Below are 25378 nucleotides of genomic sequence, written 5' to 3'. Positions count from 1 at the left end.
AAAATAGATCGGGTCGAATCTAAGCAGGTGGGGTCGGATCATGTCACGAGTCAACCTGACTTATTTATAGCTTTAGTCAACGCATCTATTACATAAAAAATCAAAGTATTCTGTTTTTAGATATAGTGGATGTTACTTTCTAAATTTATTATAGTAGCGTCATAAAAAGAAAAAGAATTAGAATCGTGTTTTGCACCACAGCTGTACAGGCTTTCGTAGCTGCCCGTTTCTCTCTCTCTCTCTCTCTCTCTCCAAATATTCTTTGCTTAGATGCAAGTAATAATATGAGTTGAACCTCGTATCCCATTTGTTTTCTTTTAATCATTAATTGAGAAATAAAGTGTCTGCTGCGATTTGGGATTTTGGGGCACTTGGCAGGTATCCGAACGTTGTGATCCCGAGTGATACCCCACTATACCCTTCGAGGCGTGGTCTCGCAGGTTATTAATCTCGACGTTGGCCTACGCCCTCGATCGTCTTCAGAAAGAAGGAAATTCCTTTAGATTTCTTAGGGCAAGAGAGAGGGGGGGAAGATGTCGGGGATCGAGATCAGCGAGCTGTTGGAGAAGTCGAAGGAACTGGACTTGCTGAGGAAGCAACAGGACGATCACCTCCAGGAGATCAACAAGATCCACAAGAAGCTCCAATCCAGTGAGTTTTCCTCTTCCTTTTTCTCTTTTTTTTTTTTTTTCATCCGATTGCATGATCATTTGTAACTCATCCTTGCTTTTTTTTTTCCCCGTGAAGGAATCATTGATTTTGTCTTCTTTTTGGATTTGTCTGTTTAGATTTTGGCATGATTTATCGTCGAGGTTGGAAAATTATGTCATAAAAATAGCGCCTTTTTGCTTGATCTTTGTCATAAAGGTGGTTTCGTAGGCTATTCATGTTTCATTATGGTAAATCTAAAACCATGATCTCATATTCTAGATTCCGAGGCTACTTGTAAACAAATGAGATAAGTGTGTTTTTTTTCCTCAAAATTAAATCTTTTAACACACGTATGAGATGTTGGATTGCATCGATTTGGGCGAGTTTCTCTTTTGGGTTCAGGAAGCCCCCTAGTTCTTATGCGCTCTTAGAGTTAGAACCAATGGAACTGTTCCGCTGGGTGATCCCACAAATTATTTTCCAGTGCTGCTTATTTTTATAATTAGGTCATATGTGTTATTTAATTCCTCTGCAAAGATAAATCTCAGTTTGCCTTTAATTGAATATCATTTTGAATATTTAGTTGTCGCACGTACTACGTGCAGAATTAAAATGGCTGAAAATAGTACTCAAAGGAGGATAATTTAAGTACAAGGGATCCTGGCTGAAATAAATCCTACTAAAAATATCGTACAGAAAATTAAATAGAGTAAGCCTGAAAGAAGGTGCACAAGTTAAATTGGAAAGTTTCCATAAAATTTTCACGTTTTGCGCAGGTGCGTTCGTTGAAGTAATGTAGGTAATAATAACTCCCTTTAACATTAGGGCTCAAATCAGGCCATACATCTTGAATTGAGAACGACCTCGACAAGGCATGTAAAATTATGGTTTGAGTAATGCCACTTTATGTTTTTTGTTGGGCATGGGAAGCAACCTGGATGTTAGCTTACACATGGGCCTAACTTCGCTTACTAGTAGTTTTTAGAACCACTAATTTTTGGATGGGAACATGATAATGCTGATTTGCTTGTTAAAACTACTTGTAATCCTCCTTCAAGCGCCCTGACAGTAAAGGCTTCCTGCTAAACTAAGAATTATCTTTGAGGAAATAAACGTTAAGAAAGTGAGCTATACGTCCTAAACCTTGGGCATTAACTGTTATATTCTGATTTCTGATTAAACATCACTGTTACCTCTCAACAAAATGACTGAGAACCTGACATTACTATTAAATCTACTTAATTATGTCCTTAGAGCTCATTGTCCTCATTTTATTGTAGGAATCATCTCTTATAAATCCAATGAGTTATATGATTTGCATTATGCTTGTTTTCCTTGCAAGCCTCTTAGTTATTGGAGGTGGTTACTTCAATTGCTTGAAAAGCTTTCAAGATGTTTCTAATCATGCAAGATACCCCTTCCTGAGATTTTCCATGAAATATTATGTATAATTCTTATCATGGGAGTTCTCATGATTGTTATATTACTTTCGAATGGAATGTTTAACAACTTAAGCTTCAATATAATCCTTGCTTCTGCAAGTTGCATCTTAGATGACAATTTCTATTCAATCTTTAAACTGACAAACATAAGGCATGAGATATTTTCTTTCTGATCCAACAACTTACAATGAACATGCTTAGTTGCTATTTTCTTGTGGTAAGTGGTAACATGCTACAACAGCCACCCTACGATTACTTACAGCAACACCAAACATGATAGATCATTCTCAAGGTACATTATTTACTGAAAGAAAACATTCCAATGCCTATTATCTGTCATCTTAGAGAGAAACAAAGCAAAGATATTCTCATAACGGCAATTTAACAAATTTGTTAAAGATAACAATTCTTATCACACATTTAGCATGATTGGCAGGAGCTGCAAGCATTTCTAAGTTACTAAGACAATCATGTGCGTATGTTATATCAAATCAAACATTCAAGAAAGCTTGTTACATGCTCGTAGAAAGATATGATGAGTATCTTCTAAACATTGTCTATTCTGAATATATGCTCTTTTTCATGGATTTTCATTCCTATTAGCTATCAGAATGATTGTTTACTTTTTTACATGCCTTTGTATTCATAATTATTGTTGACAACCTGAATCCTCCATTTTTTCCTTTTTTTTCCCTTTGTTATATTTTGGCGTGCCGGTCTAGCTCCAGAGGCGGTTGCTGAAAAATCAGGAGATATCATGTTAACTAGGCTCCGGAATTTATATGTCACAGTAAAAGAACTCTCTGACAATGAAGTGAGGTATGTGCTAAGAATTGTGGACCATAGCTACTAAGAATTTCTGGGCATGCATATGTGTTCTGTAACTCTGTTATTGTTTAATAAGATCCTTTATGATGTTTGACCTAGAAAAGTGATCTGATTAATGGGTCAAGTGCTGGCAAGCATAAATCAGCTACGTTAAGTTGTTATCTTAAGCAATATGTTCCAAAAAGCACAAAAAGACTGCTGTCCATCAAGGAAAATAGATCTGGCTGTGTAATTACTCCAGCAGCTGTTATTTAAATCATCTTGCGAAAATGCTTGAAGATAACTTTAAGCTTTACATTTGATATCACAACAAATCCAAGAGGGAATTATGTATATGTGGATCACATGCTGTATAGTAATGGTATTTAGTTGACATGACAACATATAAAGCTGCTCAAAAAGGTTGAAATCCTTTCACTAGAATCCTTCAATCAAACCACATTAAACAGAAACCAATGCTTCCCTTGTTGTTATCTTGGAAAATTAACAATTGTTAAGAGTAAAAAATCACAATATAATGCTGGTGCATATCCAAGTGAAATTAGCTCTACAACTAATGTTTTTTTCTTAGTTCTCATTTTGTTTTATTCTTTTCCATTTTGCTCTCTTAGAAATCTAAATTTCATCGCTTGTGGAAGAATTCTAATTTGCAGCCTTTGGATGAACCAGCATATCCCCTATCATTTCCTTCCTTTGATCATTTTTTTTTGTTTTTGAAATATCAACAGCATGACTAGCATTTAGATGTTGACTAATGAATCAATGTTTTAAATCAGTTTAAGCCAATACTTTATTTTCTAGCTGGATAATCAATAACCTAAAGTAATTATTAGTTAACAATGAAAATGAATTTGGCAAGCAGTTTCTTAGATTTGTCTGGTTAAAATGGAGTCAAAATCTCTTGGTTAAGAAGGAGTTCATGTTCACATCTGAACTATCTGGAGCTTTTGGCCCGCGGACTAAATAGTGTTTAGTTTGTTGTCATTGTTCCTTTTCAAAATGAAAACTTTCAAATTTTCATTCAAAACTATTGTTGGGACACTGACTATCATCTTTAGAAATTGTGGCTTCACAAGTCTGCTGACTTCGGCTACTGATTATTTCTGTTTTAGGTTTAGTATTTCTGGGTCTGGAATAGTGTCTGCACATAAAAATGTTTACGTTATTTTCAACTATATGAAAATTTCTAATGTTGTATCAGAATATCTCTGATTTGACATTGTAATGTAATTTCCAATGTTAGTGTTTCAAGTGCATTGATGAACCATTTGGATGCTTTACTACAATCGGGACTTTCAGCTGCACAGAGGAAAAAGATAGGTTAGTATTATAAACCTGGAACCGGAGTGTCTTTATATATACAAATTATGAAATGCATGCTGAATGTTTCTGCAATCAAGATGGAAATCGTCATGTTTTACTTAGAAGCTGATATTTTGTTTAGGCTTCCTACAAACTTCAAACTTCTATAAAAAGGTTGATATTCTGAAAAATTTTGATGCTTCAACTTTTTTGTACCTAGTAAAACAAACTCCCTTGCAGGATGTATTTGACAGTTCTATATGGTTAACTTCTTTATCAGTTCCCTTCGGACCTCGTGGATAAAATCACTAGCCATTTAGCACCAAAGTTGTTAGTGGAGCCTTAAGTTCATATTTTATTGTCATATATTCTTTAATGTAGATAGATGGTGATACATTATATTCTTTTTAACATATTAAAAAGCTAGCATGGCAAAGCTTTTATGTTTCGAGCTGCCTATGGTGGGACTGGAAACATTCAGAAAAAATGTGACTATAACTGTAAGTTCCAAGTTCCAACTGTAAGGGGTCACCCTAGTAAAACATCTTCACTAGTATTTCATAATTTGTACCAATGCTGGCACCGAGAAAAATCTATCTCTACTTTTTTCCTCCAGGCTCAAAATTGACAGCAATCCTATTTTTAAACTTGCTTCATGTCACTTCTAGTTTAAAAATCATTGTAAAATCTGATCAAGGCACATTTTACGCAATGTAATAGGTAGAGATTTTTTTGTGCAACAAAATTGGTGTAGATCGATTTCAATCTGTTCTTAATCATGCAACTGCATTAAGACCATTCTCAAGAAATTTATTCCATACATATTTCTTGTTCATATAGAGGGGTGTGAGACACTCATCTAATCATTTTTTCTTCTATTGTGGGAAGGGGAAAAAACTAAGAGTTGCAACACAGACGCAGCAACATTTGTTGCGCACCCCCCCCCCCCCCCCCCCCCCCCCCCGCGAAAAAAAAAAACTCCCCCCTCCCTTCCTTTTCTCTGGAAATTTAATAACTGAGATTTCTTTGGTTAAATTTGATCAGCATCTGGCTTTAATGTTTTGTGGGGATTCCAGATGTCTAAATAAAAAGATTTAACATAAAAAACTGTGTTGATAACTTCATTTTGGAAATATTTTTTGACTTTGAGTTTGTCAATTAGTGTTAATAGCATTGTCAAGATGGTTATGGTTAAAAGTTTTGTACTCTCAACCCCTTTAATAGCATAAGTGTTGGTAATTTATTGCAGAAGTCAGTGAGCAGAAAAAGAAGCGAATGAAGTCAGAATCAGATATTTCTCGATTTCCTTCTGCTGCATCTATGAGAAGCCAACTCGAGCAGGCTGCTAATTTGAAGGGAGAGCAGGTAATCAATTAGATCTGTGATGGATAGTTTATGTTGGATAATCTATCACTTTTTGACCTCATTATATTTTTATTTATCGCCTAATCTATTGCAAATATATGGCTTAATTTGTTCTTATTTGTATATTTTTTTTTTGAATATCTGGACCTTAATATAGTTTTTAGCATTGACAAATGCAGAGATGAGAAATAAAGAGGAAAATAGAAGTTAGTAGTGAGAGACTTAAATAACAATATCCTGAAAGGAAAACATGTGTAAAATATGAGGAAATATTGTAAGCAATGTCCAAGAAATGTCTTTACATGGAACAATTAAGGAAATGTTTCGTCATTATTTATGTTTTTGGTTATGTATGATTTTTCTAAAATACTTTCTTATTAGAATGTCCATTCCTACTTGAAAGAACCCATTAAGAATGTATTTCTTTTTTTTTTTAATTTTTAATATATGAAACTTTCTTCAAGCTTAACATTAGATTTCAGTTAAACTATCTCTTTTCAAGCTTTTTGTTTTACTTTGAGGAAAAAAAGAAAAGAAAAGTCCATTCGTTTATATTAGTCTCCGATTTCATTGTTATTTGTTATCACACATTCCATTTCTCATGCATTTCCTTTTTTGCTTCATGTCCTTACTCCTACAATTTGCTCTCCTCTTTTCAAGCCTTTTGTTTTACTTTGAGAAAAACAGAGAAGTCTATTCTTTTATATTAGTCCCCAATTTCATTTTTATTTGTCATCACACATTCCATAACTCATGTATCTTTTTCACTTCATGCCCTTTCTCCAAAAATTTTCTCTCCTCCACGTGCTTCCCTATATTTCTCCCTGCATTCCATACCTGTTCCCAGTTATTCTTGTAGTTTTAATTGCCTCTGCTTATTTTACAATAAGCGAAATCAGACTTAACCTGAAGTCGTTTCTGTTTCTCTGGAGAACTACATTCGTCTCATTTACTACCGTCAAGACATCCATGGAGATTAGATTAATCGACCACTGTAGGTAACATATAAGAGCATCTCAGATAGACATCCCAGGCTAAGAATTATTATGTATAGAGATCTTTGTGGCTGATGCCATTCAATAGCACGTTAGCCAACATGGTATAATAATGATAGAGAGCCCCTTTTGTATGTTTCTAGGGGTAAGAGAACACTTGCTACCATAAGCTAGAGAATGCCAAAGAGGTCAAGCAGTGCATAGGAGCCAAGTGATCATTCTATGCTAAAAGTTCATCCGTGTGGGGTCAGTTTAGCTCATTCTCTCCATAGACATAGGCATCTTTCTGCATAATACATAATCACTTGATTTTCCTCTTGCTCTTGTTTCTCTTTAACTTTTCTATGATGTGCTCCTCCTTTAGGCCTACCATTTTAGATTGAGAACATCGTGATGGTGATCCATAAGGTTCATGATGTAGGTGGCTATCACATCACATATTTAAGTTGGCTCTCAAACCAACCAATTAGTTTACTCCGGTTTCATGGTTTGAGTTCGAGAAGTTTGATGAAAATGAAATTTCATATTATGTCTAGGTGGAAAGATTCTAGTTTAGCTAGGTATCCAGAAGTTATTGCTTGCAAACCCATAAGGCCTAGCAATTAGAGTTGTTAGAATCATGATTTGTAGGCCAAAGAAGATTTGATTGTGCTTACTTGATATAGGGAATGCGACATGTTCCTCTCAAGAAGTTGACTGCAAATATTTGTTTGAGATTTGTTGGAAACCTTGTACCAGGAGTTTACTTGGTGGACAGAAGGCTTAAACCATTCAAACAACCTCATATGAAACCTGGAATATATTTTATCCATTATTTTAAAGGGTCAGGCCACTCTAAGCTTCTAATAGTATAAAACAAGTTGGGGGGGTGGGGGGAGGGGAGATGAGTCTACTATAGCAATTCATATGCTCACATTATCATCATCTCTCTCTCCCTCTCCCTCTTTTTTGCCTTTGTTCTTTTTTCTCTTCTCTGTTCATCTTCTCTATTGAATGCCTTAGATGTACATTTTTTCCTGCCTCTTGGTCTTTATGACAAATCTGATTACTGTGCTTTCCTTTAAGGCATGTTGCTGCTCCTGTTTTTTCACATCTTGTATTGTCTCAAAAAAAAAAAAAAGAAAAGAAAAGAAAAAAGAAACAATCAGCTGTAGGGCATATTAGTTCCAATCTCAGGGCTATATGGACAGAATTTAGTGTAACTATGGTATTTAGAAGACGCTAGAGGTCAGCTCTATTAGTCATGGGTCATGATCTCTTATTTGATTCCTTCTGCCGCCATAATATTTTTGTAAATTGTTCTTATAATTTCTTTGCTTTTTGCTTCTTTGTTTCTCCTATGTAATTTTTGATAGAGAAGAAGTGCTGGCTGCAGTAAATCACTCTTGTGAATAAATCTTGAATTTATATTGTTTTCTGCAACATTTTTGTTGTGCATTGTCAATGGTGATCGCTTAATGGGTGCCTAATATCAAATAGTCAATGTAGAGGATCTTATCATGTTATCTCATACATGTGATTGGAACAGGTAATACATGGTAGTGTAGTCACTATCAAGGAAAAAAAGCTGACTTTGCATTGTATTTCCATGTAGAAGAAGGATAAATAGAATGTACTGTGATAAGTGCCACCGAGTACTGCAGTATGTACTGTGTGCTGTATCGGCATATCATGAGTGAATACGAGCATGTGCTGTGCATTCTGTGCTAGTATGTGACTGGTACACTCCTGTACCACAGTAACCTGATAGGAAGATTGAGCCATATCCTATTAACAAGTCTGTTTGGTTGTGAGCGGCTGTTGTTTTCTATGTCTGGTATTTGAATTCTGAATATAGCAGAACCCCAAAATGATAGCCGATCCAGTTAGGCTAGGAACCATTTATGTCAAATTAGTCGTATTCCAGATTTGACATAATATCTTCAATGGGCCATCATAATCCATGTTTTCTCATAAGTAAAGAAGGGGAGATACTTTTCATCATCATCTAATTCTTGTAATAAAATGGTATGAAGCATAGAGGGTGGAGCAATGTTTTAAGTATCCACACATACTGGGAATCACAGGGCATACCATGCTGACACAGTATGGTGCTGGTACAGGTGCAGTGCTGCTCCACCAATGTACCATGTATTGGTACAAGGGTGTACCATATGTTACCGAACCCCTATGGGGTATAGTACCAAGGCTTAAATGATTGGGGTGGAGTATGGAGGTTATTAAAATAATGGCTTTATTATGGAATGGTTTGTAAACCCAATAAAATCATGTTCCCAATGCATGAGAGAGAAAACAGGCTGAAGGAGAGCTACTATTACGAGTGATGGACCAACCTGTGGACATGTCAGGCGAAGAGCAAGTAGGGCTCCTGGCTCAAGAATCTTTGTTTTACAAACATTCATAATTACAAAGCTAACTTATCTTTGCTCTCTCCATTCAGCAATTGTATTAAATTATTGACAATGAAACTGTGAGTCTTCTTTACCAGGGTTCTTACCTGAGTTCTGTGTGGGACCATCATTCATAACTGAAAGCTTTGGAAGTGGATCAGAGTAGATCATTAGGTGTCAGGTGCTCTTGGGGCCAAGTGGAAGAAGTCTGATTCATTCATGCTTGTTTCATACTTTGTGGACTGTAGCATCTTTGCAGAATCAGACTATCATCTTTCCAAAATCAAGTGTACTGCTTGACTTTGTGCTTTAATTTATCTTTTTTCCCATTGCTTGCAACTCATTTTGGGATTGCTGTAACTCAGGCACGTTGAGTAGCTATCATATCTCAATTTTTCTTACATTAGTTTATAAATATCACTAAAACTTGGTATTGTTTCTATAATTACTAGTGCTATTCATTTCAGGTGGCAGCTAGGGTCACTGATGATGCTGAAAATGCTGAAAAGGATGAGTGGTTTATTGTAAAAGTAATTCATTTTGATAAGGATGCCAAGGAGTAAGTTCTTTTTTTGCCATCTTGACTTCATTCTTTGGTTTTAAATGAAGTCATATTATTGATCCTCCAAGCGTTTTCTAAATAAAGTAGTCTGTTTCATACTGTAATATGCTTTCATTTTTGATATGCTGATGGGATGGTGATGGCAATTCAAGATGCATGGAGCCAACACAGCTTGTTTTTGCTATTCATTGTCTAAATACTGATAAATAGTTTCAGCTTTTCTATGATTTACAATTGTAGTAGCATATTCTTAGTGTTCACATAGGTATGATAATCTGCTCATAGAATCTACGCCAGTGGCTTGTCTTTAGCTTTTGAGGGTGATTGACTTGGTTTTTTGCATGGAACTTATTCTTCTGTCTGGTTTATCTGCCTCAATGGTCTTGTCAAGGGAGTAACATAGGCAGTAGAAAGAGATGCGGTTGAATTAGAGAACAATAGGGCTGGGTTACCTTTTGTCAGTAGGAAATATAAAATGTTAGTACTATCAAATACACGAGTTAGTTATGAATTGATAAGGTAAATTCCAATGTCTGCCGAACCAGGCCCAACCGAGAGGTAAATTCCAATGTCTGCCGAACCAGGCCGAACCTCTCGGTTGGGCCTATACCGAGCCGACCTGGTGGGGGACTGGGTTCGTTTGCCTATTGTATTTAGGACCCGGTCGATTCACCTATTGTATTCGGGACCGGTCCCGAACCGGCCGGAACCGATCATGAACCGGATTGAACCGGCTGGAATTGGGCGGAACCGGTGTGAACCGTCCGATTCGCACCGAGTTGGGTCAGTTTCGAACCGATCGCCCTCTCTCTTTCCTTCTTTTGTTATAATGAGGCATTGGGAAGGTCTGAGCCCAATGTTCATTTTATTCCGCACTTCCCTCCTTCCCCTCCACTGCGAAAATCACACCGATTCAGTACGATTAAAAAAAGATCTAAGTCTAAATAAGATGTGCTTTCTCACCTTTATCTAATTTCTTTTTTTTTGGCTTCAAAAAATAGCTCGAAATTTGCAAAATGAAGATCATGCCAAAATTTTTGATTTTGGCTTGATTTTATGATATGTTGTAGATCTATGGATGTTCTACATGACGACATAAAATTTTTATTTTTCAGATTTTATATAATTTTTAAAAATTAAAATACATTTTCAGATTAAAAAATAAAAAATATAAAAATTAAAATAAAAAAATATGTAAAATCAGAAGCTTATTTAGGGGCATGCAAGTTACTCTCTAGCTAAATTTGGTGTCCATTACTAAAGTTTTCATGCGATCATGCGCATAGTGGCCTAAGCCTAAATTTGAAAAAAATGAAATTTTTTTGCTGTACCGAATGTCGATACGACACCTATACTAGGTACTGATTTGGGCCGATACGACGTACCGTGATCATAACGAAATTTTACTATTTTTAAATAATTGATAAACTAACGTAGTTGATAAACTTACAGAAATGAAACCATCAGGAAAAAAGAGAGCCAGAGCATGACATTAGATAGGATCGTAGGCAAATGCTCTCCGGTCAGCACTATTAGAAGTGCAACTGGTGTAACACAGAATTCAAATGATGAGGGGTAACTAGGTTGAAGCAGTACTTAGCTGGTAGTTACTCCGACGTATCTATGTGCTAGAAATGCCCACAAGAGGTTCAACAGCTGATGAAGAAGCACTTTACTGATTTTAGAGTAGCAAAGAAAAGAGTTTTCAAGAAGAAGGTAGAGGTGGACCGCCGAGTGGCAGAGCCACCTTTCTATCACAGAGTGCTTTAGACCGTGGACAGCGAGAGGTACCCTTAGATGGGCTTTTTGTATTATATGATGGAGAGGGCAAAAATTCAAATCAAGAAGGCAGATCCGACATATGTTTAGGAGTACATCAACATCATTGAGCGGCGGTGGGATTACCAGATGCATAGAGACTTGTATCTAGCAGGTAAGCAAAAATATTGAAAATTAGACTGCATGTGTATTTGTACAATTTTATTAAGACAATAACGAACTCTATCTGCAGCATACTACCTAAATCCGTAGTTTCAATACACTGTATCTGGAATCGATATGGATGACGAATTTTTTGCCGCTCTGCGTAATGTGATTTACAAGATGGAGCCTGATCTAGAAGTTGCGGCCATATGTCCAGAAGAGGTAGGTTAACTTAAGTGATCTGTGTAAGTGAACTGGTGTCTTTAATTATTAACATATTACAATATGGTTCTTTTTTATAAATCAAAATATTGAGAGAGGGCACGGACAACTTTGGAGTCTCGATAGCTATCATAAGTAAGAAAGTATGAATCCAAGTATATTATACATCAAGAGGACATTTACCTGGTGTTAGATGATTACTAATATGATACTATCTTATATGTAATTTTTTTAATATTTTTGTAGCTGAATTGTAGATTCATTTTGATTTTATTATGGTCTTCTCGAGTGGCTGTGAGTGCAATTGGTCCACCTTCGCCCTCATCCATAGCAAGTAGATGAACCGTCTGACACAAAAGCGCTTCAACGACTTTGTATAAGTTTACTACAATTTGAGGTTGAGGTTGAAGTTTATTTAGGAGAAAGTGGAGCTAAAATACATAGATCTGATCTATAGTGCTTTCGTTGATGATGAGGATGATCCTATGATTGGATGGTTTGTGGGCTAGCAGCAGGAGCCAAAGCTTGATGAGTGATGATTGCCTCCATGATCGACCAGTTTCGTAGCCAGCGGGGCTAGGATTGATGCAGGGCAATGGGCAAATCGCAATATTCCACGCATCCTTCCAGTTGATCAGCCACAACTACAGGAGTCATTGGGGAGCCAGTCATCACATGACTCCTTGTCCGAGATATCTTTCAGAGATATGATCGAGAGATGATTGGATGAGGCCACTATACTACTCGGTCGACTTGGTCAGGAGGGTGACATCCATCCTCCCAACATAACGAGGCAGAGGAACACAAAGTGTAAACAGGCAGAGAGGGGCACGAAGGATAAGCAGGCAGAGAGGGGCACGAAGGATAAGCAAATAGCTGCTCAACATACCAAAAAGAAAAATAAAAGGCACCTCCAACACCTATGGAGAGCGCAGAGGAGCCAGTTTACTCAGATTCAGGAAGCTAGAGCAATAGTTCTGGTTGTCATGGATCTGCTGTCAGGAAGAAAGTGGACATGAGACCACCATTTATGAGATAGTTGCAGGATGGTCTTCGATTCACAGTGAGTCCTAGTTTATGCATGCTATATAGGATAGGGACCACGATGCATGATCTGGTGGAGCTCGTGAGGATATGATTATATATAGAAGATGGGCTTTTCGAGATCATTTAGGAGGACACGATGCAGCTGTAAATGACATCGCATGTGGAGTAGGATTTATAAATGTATTAGATTTCGAGTCGTATACTGGATTTTATTATCCGCAGCCACAAGTAGCCTATGACCCATATGGATATGAATATGGTGCATTTGAGGCATCGTCTTCTGGTGGCTACTATCCTATGCAGTTTGGAGCATCTTACATGTTGGATTTTGCTGCCGACTTATTCGGATGGGCCTTCATAGATGTATTATCAGCTAGAGGATATCTTTTAGAGCTTGAGTTTCAGCGAGAGATCCGAGAGTACTTATAACCCAAAGCACGTTTCTTATGAGATGAACATATAAGACTATAACGCCGCTTGGTTAGAGGGGTAAGTTGATGTATCTCCGGACTATGTTAATGATCCGGATATCTACGAGAGTTATAGCTACTCGACGAGATTTTAAATATCGGTATGTATGATGTACTTCAAATATATGTAATTGATTGTATTATTTTATATTTTTTATCTCACTAGTTGATTTTAGGATATTTTATATTGCTTCTTGTAGCATGTAACATCTCACTAATCATTTTATATTTTGTATCACTTTAAAATAATGAGATGCATTATTTAGGTTAAATCGGAATTATAGAAACATCAAAAAATATCAAAAAATATTAAATTATATTTCAAATCATTGAAAAAGTTGAAAAAGATTGATTACCAATAATTAAACTTGAAATTTTCTTTTTTAAAAAAATTGGGCATGCTGATCGTACAGTGTGCCGTTATGGTATGGAACTGGTACTGTGCCGAGTGGCTTGACGACTGATATGGGTTTTGGTACCAGTTCGGCCGACCTTGGTAAATTCCTACATTTTTTCTTATTGATGCATTTTCCCTAGTTAAAAGGTTATGAGAAGTGAGGATGACTCTTAGAAGGATCGAGTCAAGGCTTGGTACAATGGACCATGATAGGATTTTGCCATCTCTTTGTTAAGTCTATGTGCTAAATATATAGCATCCTGTCCCGAAGGGTAGAAAGAGAGTAGAAAGTTAGTGATCATTCAAGCTCTGCACTGGCTTAACCCATTTAGACCATTTCTTCTAAGATATGTGACAGCGATGTGGAGAGATGGAGGGCAAGGGCGTCTGTTCAAATTTTTCTAAGGTGGGTTTCTCCATTCCAACCATGTCTCCAAAATGCAGGAGAGATTTTGGGTGTTTTAAGTTGAATTATATTATAAATCCCCACAAAAGAGCCAAATATATCCAACCACTTAACAGGTGACAAGATTAACACCCTAGAAGTGAGTTGGGTGACTTATTTGGGCTAATCTATAGGTCTAAGGAAATTTCGTCTTAATTGATAGAGACTATAGGACAAGGTTCGCCGTACCGGTACTGGTAGGCGTACCGGTTTAAACCGGTACCGAACCGAAAGACTCTTCCCCGCTGGAGTTGGGGAAGACGAAGAGAACGAAAGAGCGAGCGGGGGAGGGAGGGAGGGAGGAGAGGCCGCCTGTGGAGGGCCGTGGGGGGGCCCGCGGAGGCCGTGGGGGCGGGGGAGCTATGGGGCGTTGTGGAGGCCGAGGCCGCGGCCGCGTTCCCTGTTTCGAAAGAAACAGGGGACGAGGTTTCGAAACAGGGGACGAGGCCGCGGAAAAAAATATAGAATTTTTAAGTGAAGTCGACAAATCGGAGATTTTTAATTTGAAAATTTTTAAGTGAAGTCAGCAACTGATTTGCGGACTTCACTTAAAAATCCTATATTTTTTTCCGCGGCCACGACCTCGGCCTCCGCCGGGCCCCCGTTGGCTCCCCCGCCCCCCTGCGGGCTCCGCCTCCCCCCCCACGGCCTCCGCCGGCCCCTCGCGGCCCTTCGCAGGTGATGGAGGCCTCTCCTCCCTCCCTCTCTTCCCCGCTCTCTCTCTCTCTCTCCTTCTCTTCGTCTTCCCCGGCTCCGGCTGGGTTCGGCCCGTACCGGTTTTCATGGCTCCGGCGTACCGGTTACACGCCGGATCAGTCTGATACGGCCCAAACCGGCCGGTATGGGCCGGTTCGTCAGACCATGCTATAGGAGACTTAGAAAACTTAGAGAGTTGGGAGTAACCAATGACATAAGATGCAAGAAGCATATTGGAGGGGCGGGCACCTAATCCCCCATCATGTCCACATGGCTCTTCCCCTGGTCATGAAGAATCCTAACACAGTAACCTTAGGAAAAAAAAAGAACTAATATTTGAAAATATATAAGATGCAAATTTACAATGAATAGTAAACTGAACTTATTTCTCCTTGAGTTCAAAAATTTTGTCATCCTATTTTGTAAGTGCCAAAAGTAAACATTTAATAATGATGTCATCATATTTTTCCAGGTTTGCACATGCCAAAATGCCCAAAATTTGAAGTGTCCAAGATTGCACGTGCAGTGTTAGAGTTCCATGCATCATCAGATAGAAAATCATGTCCAACAGAACGCTAGCTAATACTAGCACTGTAATTTTGACACATGCTGAAGTGCCATATAATATCTTTCCAGACTTGATTTCCCGCTAATAGTGAATACATACATCATATATAGGTTTTGAGAAAAGCATATCCAGAATTTTAAATAAATCCATCATACTACAATGCCCAGAACCATAGAAATGAGGCCCATTGGTCAGCCTATGGACATCCCTATCAATGGTTTCTTTTTTGACAAGAAGCCATTTCTCATGCTTGACCACAGCTACCTTGTAAACTCTTTACAATGTCCTATTCTTGCACACTGATTTGGTTCAAGAGCAATTATAGCACTTTGCTCTATGGTCAGTCTCGTGAAATCTGGTACATAGCAATATGATTTTAAGCAGACACAAACCACAAACCACTTACAACACAACATTCCATACCCATGTGCAAGGTCAGGCTAACAGTGCTCGATGACCAGAATGGTCACTTAATCCTAGATGCTTCATTGATGGCTGTTGTTAAAGGTGCAATGTCCCAATCTACACAATAAAATGTTAGGTGCATAAAGGAGCTAATCTAACTCTTTAAAATCTTGCCACCTATTGATAGTAATTGGATCTTTAGAAGTGATGCACCTGAAATCAGGAAATAGTGTTTTAAGAGGTTGCTTCTGTATGCGGCCAGTTAGGGGAACATATAATGTACATGTAGTATGAGGGCTGCATATGAAGGTACATACGTGGTTACTATTTTTTAACTATTTAAAAATAAACATAATACATTAAATGCAATAAGGAGAACAATCATGATAGCAATTCTTTTTCAATAGATAATACGAATATTAATAACAATAACAACCAAACGCTTTTGACTTAGTATGTAATGCCCAATGGCAATAGTTATACCATAGTCAATGCATTAACATTATTGATAGCTTTATTAGGTCAATTTGAAATCCATGTCAAACCTACTCATCAGGTTGAATCTACTTCATTTACTTGGGCCCATATAAGACTGGGATGCATGTGTGGCTCCGGAATGCTAAGTGAGCTTGCATATGCATTCACACATTGTTAAGCCGGCCACATATGCTGTCACACAATGCTAAGTTGATCATCTTCTCCTATTCATAAGTGGTGTGGCTGTATAGAGTAACCACATGTAGGCAATGCGATGCGGTAAAGTGACTGCATCTGCGTATGTGGACGTACATGTAGCCAAGGATTGAAGATCCGGTGGCACGAGGCCCGTCCTAGCCGCCCTGTCCCGTTCTAGCGAGATTATGGCATGTGGAACGGGTACGGGACCCAAAAACTCACTTCCATCCCGTGTCCTGACCATCCTGCCTTCATCCCGACTGGTCCAGCATCGATACAGCTGTTCTGGTCAAGACATGCCCTCATCCCTTTTTTTAATGATGTTTCGGCTCATCGTCGAGAGAGAAGGAAGAAAAAATCGGTCAAGTCTTACCTTTTTTCCGATGATGCTTAGTTCGTAGGCTTCCTTTCTCTTCTTCTTCTTCTTTCGTTTTCCCCTTGATAAGACGAGACTTGAGCCAGTCACGAGGCTAAAGCCAGTAATGGGGAAGTCAGAAAAACACGTGCGTTTTTTTTCCCTTCACAATGATGCAAAACTAGGGTATCTTTCATGCAGCCAAGGATTGAAGATCCGGTGGCACGGGGCCTGTCCTAGCCGTCCTGTCCCATTCTAGCGAGATTATGGCACGTGGAATGGGTGCGGGACCCAAAAACCCACTTCCATCCCTTGTCCTGGTCATCCTGCCTTCATCCCGGCCGGTCCAGCATCGATACAGCCATTCTGGTCGGGACATGCCCTCAGCCTTTTTTTAACGATGTTTCTGCTCGTTGTCGACAGAGAGAAGGAAAAATCGGTTCAGTCTTACCTTTTTTCCGATGATGCTTAGTTCGTAGGGCTCCTTTCTCTTCTTCTTCTTCTTCTTCCGTTTTCCCCCGGATAAGATGGGACTTGAGCTAGTCACGAGGCTGAAGCCAGTATTGGGGAAGTCAGAAAAACACTTGCATTTTTTTCCCCTTCACAAGGATGCAAAACTAGGGTATCTTTCACGTGAAAAGACTCCATCATTTGATCGCCAACCACAGGGATCTCAAAGTGCTCAAAACTCCGTCATTCGTCCATCTGTATAGATCTCAAAGCGAGCAGTTGATGATTAAATGGTGGAAAGATGTTCCCTCCTCCTCCCTCCCCCCCTCTCAATGGTGGAAAGATGGTTCGATCACCAACTAGGACGCTCGATCGGGACGACCGCGGGGACGGGGAAGGATGCAAGGGATCCTATTCTGTGGGGAAACTAGGACACCCCCGTCCTACAGGATTTAAAACCTTGTACATAACCACATGCACTGTATCTTTTGGAACATTGTCAGGAAACATTGTGTGTAGTGTCTCAACTAAATATACTGTCTCAGAATGCGGCTGCATACACATCTAACATAGCTTGGCAAGGAAATTGTGAGTCATGGATACATGATCCTTTACATGTAAGACCTATTGCTCATGCAATTTGGGATCCTCATTTCTGTCAACCATTCATACCAATTCGTTATGTATGGATGATGAGATTCTATCGATATAGAGCCAATTCGTGCATCCAACAGGAATTGAACGTACGAATTTGCCAATTATGAGTTGGGCGCTTTAACCATTCAACCATGGATGTTTAAAGGGATCATCATACATCGTGAATAACCAAATTCTAATTGAAATGAAATCTTTAGGAGGAATCAATGAAACGACATCAATTCAAATCCTGGATCTTCGAATTGAGAGAGATATTGAGGGAGATCAAGAATTCTCACTAGCTAATAATATGATTACCTTATTTATTAATTAGAATTTTCTTTTATGTTACAGATAACTGTAATTAATATGATTTATCTTGGTTTATTTATGGTTGGTTTCTTTTTACTTCTTTGAGGGGAAACCGTGAATTCATGATCTGACTTGTTTAGGGTGCAATAGTTGATAGTAGACATCATTACTTGCTTAAAAAGAAAAAGAAAACTAAAATTATTTGGATGGCTTCCACAAAGATAAAAATAAACATAGTTTGGTACTGTAATGAGATAATTGCAATCATTACCGTTTTATTGATTGTGTTACGCCTTACTCTAAATTCTATTTTTGAAAAGCTTATGCAAGATCATAGTTACATTTAGTGGGTTTTATTGGGATATCATATTGTACTCTCTATATTGCCAATCTTTATGAAATGTGCAGATTTGAAGTGCTTGATGAGGAGCCTGGTGATGATGAAGAAAGTGTTCAGAGGTAGCTTATGTACAATCTCTCATCTTTATTTTTTATTAACTTTTTGGCATTCAGTTTTACTTGTTGCAAAAAGACTGAGCATGCTATTCTGTGTTATTCTGTTTTCGTATTAGCAATCTCTTTTTGGGCATCCCTTAAAAATTCCAAGTCACCAGAAACAGGATGTTGAACTAATTTATGGCGTAGTATTTTTTCATCACAAATTTGTGATGAGGAGCATTCTCTAGCTCTCATTTTTCAACCATAATAATATCTTTAATATGTATAGAATGACTTGGATACTTCTTCTCTGTGTCCTTGAAATGAAGTACACATACTTATTTGATGACTGATTTTTTCTTTTTCTACATTCTTACTAAATCAGAAATAGTTGTATTTTCATGTTTACCAAACTAGATAGATGAATGATCATGTAACAGATGCTGAAATTAATGGTCCAGATTGATGCAGTGGCCCCAAAAAAAAAAAATCTGCCACGGAGTTGATTCAGGATAGGAGCAATCAAATAACTAGTTGAGGCTGAGGGGAAGGCATTGAAACCAATGTTGGCAGGGCCGTCCTGAACTGCCCGAGAAACCAGCGGAAGGAGAGAGGGAGAAAGAGAGAGAGAGAGAGGAAGAGAGAGTGGCTGGCGGCGACCAGAATTAGGGCAAGGGAGTGGGGAGAGAGGGCTTTTGAGGCCCTCTCTGCTCTGTGTGTCGGAAAGTTGATCAGCAGAATGATCTAACATGGAAACCAAGTAGCAAACATAAATAGAAGGAAACAATGTTTCAAAGTTTTGGAATAGATGTTGACATATTCTTTCCACAGGATTAGATTGAAAAATCATACTGAGTCAAGGAAGGCCTCAGTATTTGGCTCACTTCAGCATGGAGGATGTAAAGCATATAACTGATGACAGGCCAAAGAGAAGGATTTATCAAGGCTTGTTCAAAAACTGAGTAATTCCTGTCCTACACTAGGAAAAGAAGGGATAAACAAGTTAGTAGCTTGTGAGAGGAAAAGAAAGTTCATGTAGCTCTCTTAAGGTTTCTAGATAGGATGTTTTGAAACTATGGCCAAGATTTCTAGGGCTTTCTTTATGTCAAATTAGATGAACTTGTTGAGCCACCTTGTCCATCCCTTCTTTTGGGACCAGTTGATAGGGTGGGAATTCCCTGTCAGCTTAAGGTTTTGGGACCAGTTGGCAACAAAGCCAAAGTTTGCTGGAAGGCCATGAGTTCAATTCCCTTCAAAATGCCAATAATTATTTAATTAACCTAATTGTTATCTTGTCTAAGTTTGCTGGAGGTCATAAGTCTCAATGTATGTGATCAGTGGGGGATGTTAGGCCTAATATATGCCATTGCCCATTCTCTTCAGCTTAAGCTGTTGAGGTCAATTGGTTAATTTAACAAAATTTGAAAACAAAAATCAGTGGTTAGGCTCAAGGAGATTAGGAGGAGCGAAAGAAATATTTCATGTCAGGTTATGCTAGTTTACGACACATAACTGAGTCAGCTATGAAGAATTAAGCAATTAAAGAAGAATAACAGCATTACCAAAACACAAGAAGAATAACAGTAATAAATTAATAAACATAAGTGAGAGAGATAAGATTTTAACAAATCTGATATATTATCCTGCTGAAAAACCAATCTACAGTTCAAATATTCCAGCAAGAAGAAGAATAACAACAGAAATATATAAGAAAAGAGAAAACTAGCAGATAGAGGAGAGAAATAAGAAGAAATATGACAAGGAGGAGTACGAGAAGGAAAAGCAGTCATACCAGGCTTTTTGTTTATTTCTCAATAATGTCTTCCCTACAGTGCTTTGGATCTCAATGCAGTCCACTTATAAAACCACCCACCCACACATGTGCACATGCACGCGCACACACACAACCTCTAAAAACCTAGGCACAGGTATACATAACATACAAGGACACATGTGCTTGTGCATTTTGATGCTTATTCAAAAAAAGAAATTTACAGGGGAGAGTTATAGATGCTATCTAACAAATAAATTAATAAAATAGCCACGGTTTTGTATATTGTTTAATTTATTTGTTAGATACATATAAAGTTATTCAAGATGTGTTGAGACACTTAAGTTGATAACTAACTGTGATATATTCATATTTATAATATAATGACATTTCACTTAAAGTGTCCATATAATTGTAATAAATTTAATTAAGATGTGTTGAGGCACATAAGTTGATAACTAACTGTGATATATTTATATTTATAATATTATGATATTTCACTTAAAGTGTTCATATAATTGTAATAACTTTATATGAAAAATATAATAACACTTTGCTTGAAATGTCCACCTAATCTTGATAACTTTATGTTAAAAGCATAAGGACACTTCACTTGAATCTCCACAAAACCTTGATAACTTGGTATTGAAAAAAATATAAGGACACTTTTGAGTATTCAGCATTTAAAATTAAGAGTGTGCTGCCGGACACTCCCCAAAAAAGTCCTAAGCATCAAACTAATTTTTGCTAATGTCAACAGGGTATGGAGTGAAGTGTCCATCCATGTCTTGTCATGTCGTGTCAAAGTGTCCAAAAGTATCGACACTTCCAAACAAACAACTTAAACGGAGTGTCCAGGTAATATAGTTAAAAGTTAAACAACTTAGCCCCCAGCTATCTTTGACATGAAATAAGAATTTACTAGTGGAGAAATGAAAGAAAGAGGGATTTCATGGGGCGTTATTTTTTAGGGTAGTGTAAATAGTGCCAAACATTGGATTTCCCTTTTTCTGCTAAAAAAAAATTCTTAAGCTATCACCATACTGAATTAAACAAAAAAAATGCACAAGACTAAAAACTGAAGACTCAGCAAAATCTGAACTGGTTAAGCAGATTTCAGGTTTCAAATTGTTCCTTGTTCATTTTGATTGGATGGATTAGTCCAAGACACTTTCATAAGTTGATAATCGTGCCATTTTGACACTTTGTGGCTCAGATTAATGATCAGAAAGACTTTGGATCCAGTTCTTTCATCCATTGCATCCTTTAGTGATGTGGAACAAGTGATCTTCAATCACTGCTGTATCACTTCTCATATACTTTAATACCATATGGTGACCTGGGGTCTCATACTATATAAGCTTGACAAGAAGCAGTAAGCTCAAGAGCAATGATGGCAGAGTAATGACTGGTCTGTTTAAATGCAGTAAGCGTATTATAGGTGATCCATTGTGCATAGACTGAACAAGGTCTAGTACTCTGTTTTGATTCAGGTATCCTTGAATGGATAATTTCAGTCCAACATGTGCTTGATGTCCTACAATTAGCACTTCTGCCAGTTGTCTGTTAAAGGTAGAAACAATGAAAAAAGGAGAAAGGTGTTAAATCTCTCTCTCTTTCTCTCTCTCTCTCTCTATATATATATCTGTGAAAATAGAAGATGGGTGGAGAGGCTGAAAGAATAGATTAAAGGGAGAGCGATGATGAATTTTTTTAACCATACTATTGAGGTGAGTAATCAAGAAGCCCTAAAGCAATGTTGATAACTAACAGGTTGTCTAAAATATGCAAGTTTGCAAAAATAAGGCTCAAAATACATGACATTAGCTTATTTGACTAACAAATCTTTAGTCACATGCGATCCACATCTTCTTGCTAGTTTTTGAACCTGCCATCTCAGATATCTCTGTGTCAGTCTTTTTAATTTATTTGGTTCAGTGCACTTTATTAACTGTTTCTTTGTTTGTTCTCTGACTGATTATGAGCACCTAATACATCTCTCTTTTCCTGTTGGAGGCATTTCTCTGCCTCACCCTTCTCATCCCTTTGCTTTCAATTTCGGCTCTTGAAAAAACCATTTTTTACTATTGCACACTATTGGTTCAATTGATGAATTTCACCATCCTTTTTTTTTGTTCTTGAATCCCTTTTCTGGAATTAATCTTTTTATCATTAAAACAGTCCAGTTCTATTTATCTAGCCCTGTGCCTAGAATTCAGTTAATTTCTTGTTTTATGGAGTCTTCCAATTCACATATAAAACATGATATGTTGGGAATAGTTTCATTTTCTGTATAGACATTGTTGTTATACCGAGTACGAGAGTCACCAGACCCTTCATCTTGGAAGAACACATCTTGAAATTCCTGTGATCGTTGTCTCCACACCACATTCAGAGTTTTGTGAATTGTGCCTTTAGGCACAAATTGCTGATCACCATGTATGGTAACTATAAGTGGCTTGCTTCTCATCTGCATTGACTACCTATTTCCTAGTGTCATCTGCCTAAGGTTTTGCATTTCCGCTCTGTATCTTGCTCAGCAATCTACTATGCTATCAAAAGATTTTTTCAACCTGTTCACCATGCACTTTGTCAACCTGAAGTTTTATTGTCAACCTCACCATGTCAAAGTTCACTGGTGGTCAAAGTACATCATTCATAAGCTAAAACTAAATTGCGTTTATTATGCTTGTTATGTCTGTATTTATTACTCTGCATTCTGTGATCAGCTTTGTGTGGCAAATCTTTCTCCATCAGACTTTGCATGTTAGTATTGCACCATTACTCTTTCTGTTGATTAGTTATCTTGGTCATACTGTTCTTTTGGCCTTGTATTCATGGTTGTGCATCCTTAAACATCACCTCTGCATGTATCTTAGACTCTCACCCATGGTCTGCCATACTGATCGGTACGGGCCGGTACGTACTGGTACCGGACGGAACCAGTACGGTACAGCTATATTTTTCGGTTCCGACTATTCGCAACCCGTACCGGTCGGTACCGGCCTGTACCGACCCGTACCGAACCGGTACCAGCCCGTACCGACCGGCTCGTACCGATGTCAATTTTTTTTTTTGGCTTTTGGCCCGAACTAGCCGAACCGGTACAATACCGGTTTGGTTCGGTATGGTACCGGTACCGGTGCCCACCGGTACGTCGGTATGGTCGGTACAGCTGTCACGACCCCCGTCCCGTTCCCGGCGGGCCGCCGCGACGGTCCTAGGGTGCGGGTAGGCATAAGGCCACCAGCTACCGCGTAGAACCCTACTACCTATCAATCATCAATAAATCTTGAAAAATTTGGCATGATGCATGCACAAGATGATCACTTTTCCTATAGTGACCTGTCAGGATTATCTCAATACATACAACACACTACCTGTCAGAGCAGCAATCACATAATCCGTCACATAATGAACCTGGACAATATATATCAATACATTATCTCAGGCATATAACTCATATGTATAAAAATCTGGTTCCCATTCCATCCATGGTCAAACCCATATCCACAACAGGATCTATGACTGTAAATATATACTATATACAACAGAAGGTTTATAATACACCAAAAGGGTATAAACCTCTATCTACATTATACTATACTATACTATGGAGCGGCACAGCTAGCAGGCAATCTCTAACCCTGCTCTTCTCTATACAATACCTGCCCTGCAATCAAAAACACCAAACTGGGGAGTGAGTATATAAATACTCAGTGAGTGGAGTAGAGAGTACTATGCACATGAGACCAGATATAATCATGGCTCGAGGTGAAATCTCAAGATCAATAATAAGATGAACATGATCTCAACATAGAGAATATGGAGTAAGTCATCAATATCACCACAAACAATATCAACTCATCTGAAGCATATATGGAATAATCAAGTTAACATATATGCTACTCATGAATATGCTCAACAGATCATAATGCTGGAACATACAAATCAGGTGTCAATATGCTGAAATCATCACTAGACAGCTATCGGGAGGTGGGTTTTACGCCCCAGGCGAACCGGCAACAACTCCCTACTGTCACATGCATATGCAGGATAAGACACCATATCGATAATGTAAATGCTAGACAGCTGTCGGAAGGTGGGTTTTACGCCCCAGGCGAACCAGCAACAACTCCCTACTGTCACATGCATATGCAGGATAAAACACCACACTAATCATGTAAATGCCGGCCAGTATCCAGAACAGAAATCCATCTCACATCTACATACTAAACGGCACCTCGCGGGAATTCTACATCCGCGGAAAGCCATACTGCACCTCGCGGGGTCTTACTATGCCCGGCGGCAAGCAGAATATAAGTCGTAGGACCGGCCGATCCTACGCCTAGGGCCGTGTCCCCCCTAGGAAGGGACTGGGCTCCGCCCACCCAGAAGGCTACTATGTGCACAAAGGCCGATGTTCAACCCCATCGACTATAGGTGTCTTGCAGATACTGCCAAGCCATGCATAAATGCCATAATGCACCCTCCCAATACTCTACTAAAAAGGAGTATAATCAAGATTACCACTCACTCGATCATGACCCAATCATAAACTAACATCAGGGTTAGGAGTGAGGGTCAAGGAAGTGCAATACAACTCAATATACCACTAAAAAGGGCTCTACAAATCTTTGAAATGGAGGAAACGAAATCAATTTACAAAAGAAGTTATTTCACAATTTGGAACCAATTTAATTACTCATAAAAGAGTATAATCAAGCTACGACTCACAAGTCTTTAAAATAGAGGAAATGAAATCAATTTACAAAAGAAATCATTCAACAATTCGGAATCAATTTGATTACTCATCAACCCCTCGTAATTCCTCTCAATGTTCCCTCAAATGCATGTACAGAATAATCAAGCATGGAGAATCAAGATTATAGAGGAATCTACTACAATATCAATCAATATGCTCAAGTGGAATCAATTCACACTTGGCGACATTCATGAAAATGAATTAAGGATGCTCATAGTGCAAAGTACATGACTCCCACTCATCTGTCAATCTGGCACAGCCCTGATAC

General features: G+C 38.2%; 1 protein-coding gene across 1 annotated transcript in view; it reads left to right on the top strand.

Annotated features, from left to right (window-relative positions):
* The first annotated feature begins 234 nt into the window (after positions 1–234).
* LOC103717559 (SAGA-associated factor 29 homolog A-like) overlaps positions 235–25378 on the top strand; it is a 30439-nt gene continuing 5295 nt past the window's right edge. The window contains exons 1-6 of the mRNA XM_008805997.4: positions 235–651; positions 2816–2912; positions 4165–4241; positions 5473–5588; positions 9441–9532; positions 18545–18595. Coding sequence (XP_008804219.2) covers positions 534–651; positions 2816–2912; positions 4165–4241; positions 5473–5588; positions 9441–9532; positions 18545–18595 — 551 coding nt within the window. The 5' untranslated portion in view covers positions 235–533. The remainder of the gene's footprint in view (positions 652–2815; positions 2913–4164; positions 4242–5472; positions 5589–9440; positions 9533–18544; positions 18596–25378) is intronic.

Source organism: Phoenix dactylifera, chromosome 14 (genome assembly GCF_009389715.1).
Source record: "Phoenix dactylifera cultivar Barhee BC4 chromosome 14, palm_55x_up_171113_PBpolish2nd_filt_p, whole genome shotgun sequence".
In the NCBI taxonomy this organism is placed as follows: Eukaryota; Viridiplantae; Streptophyta; class Magnoliopsida; order Arecales; family Arecaceae; genus Phoenix; species Phoenix dactylifera.
This window is presented reverse-complemented; position numbering and strand designations above follow the sequence as displayed.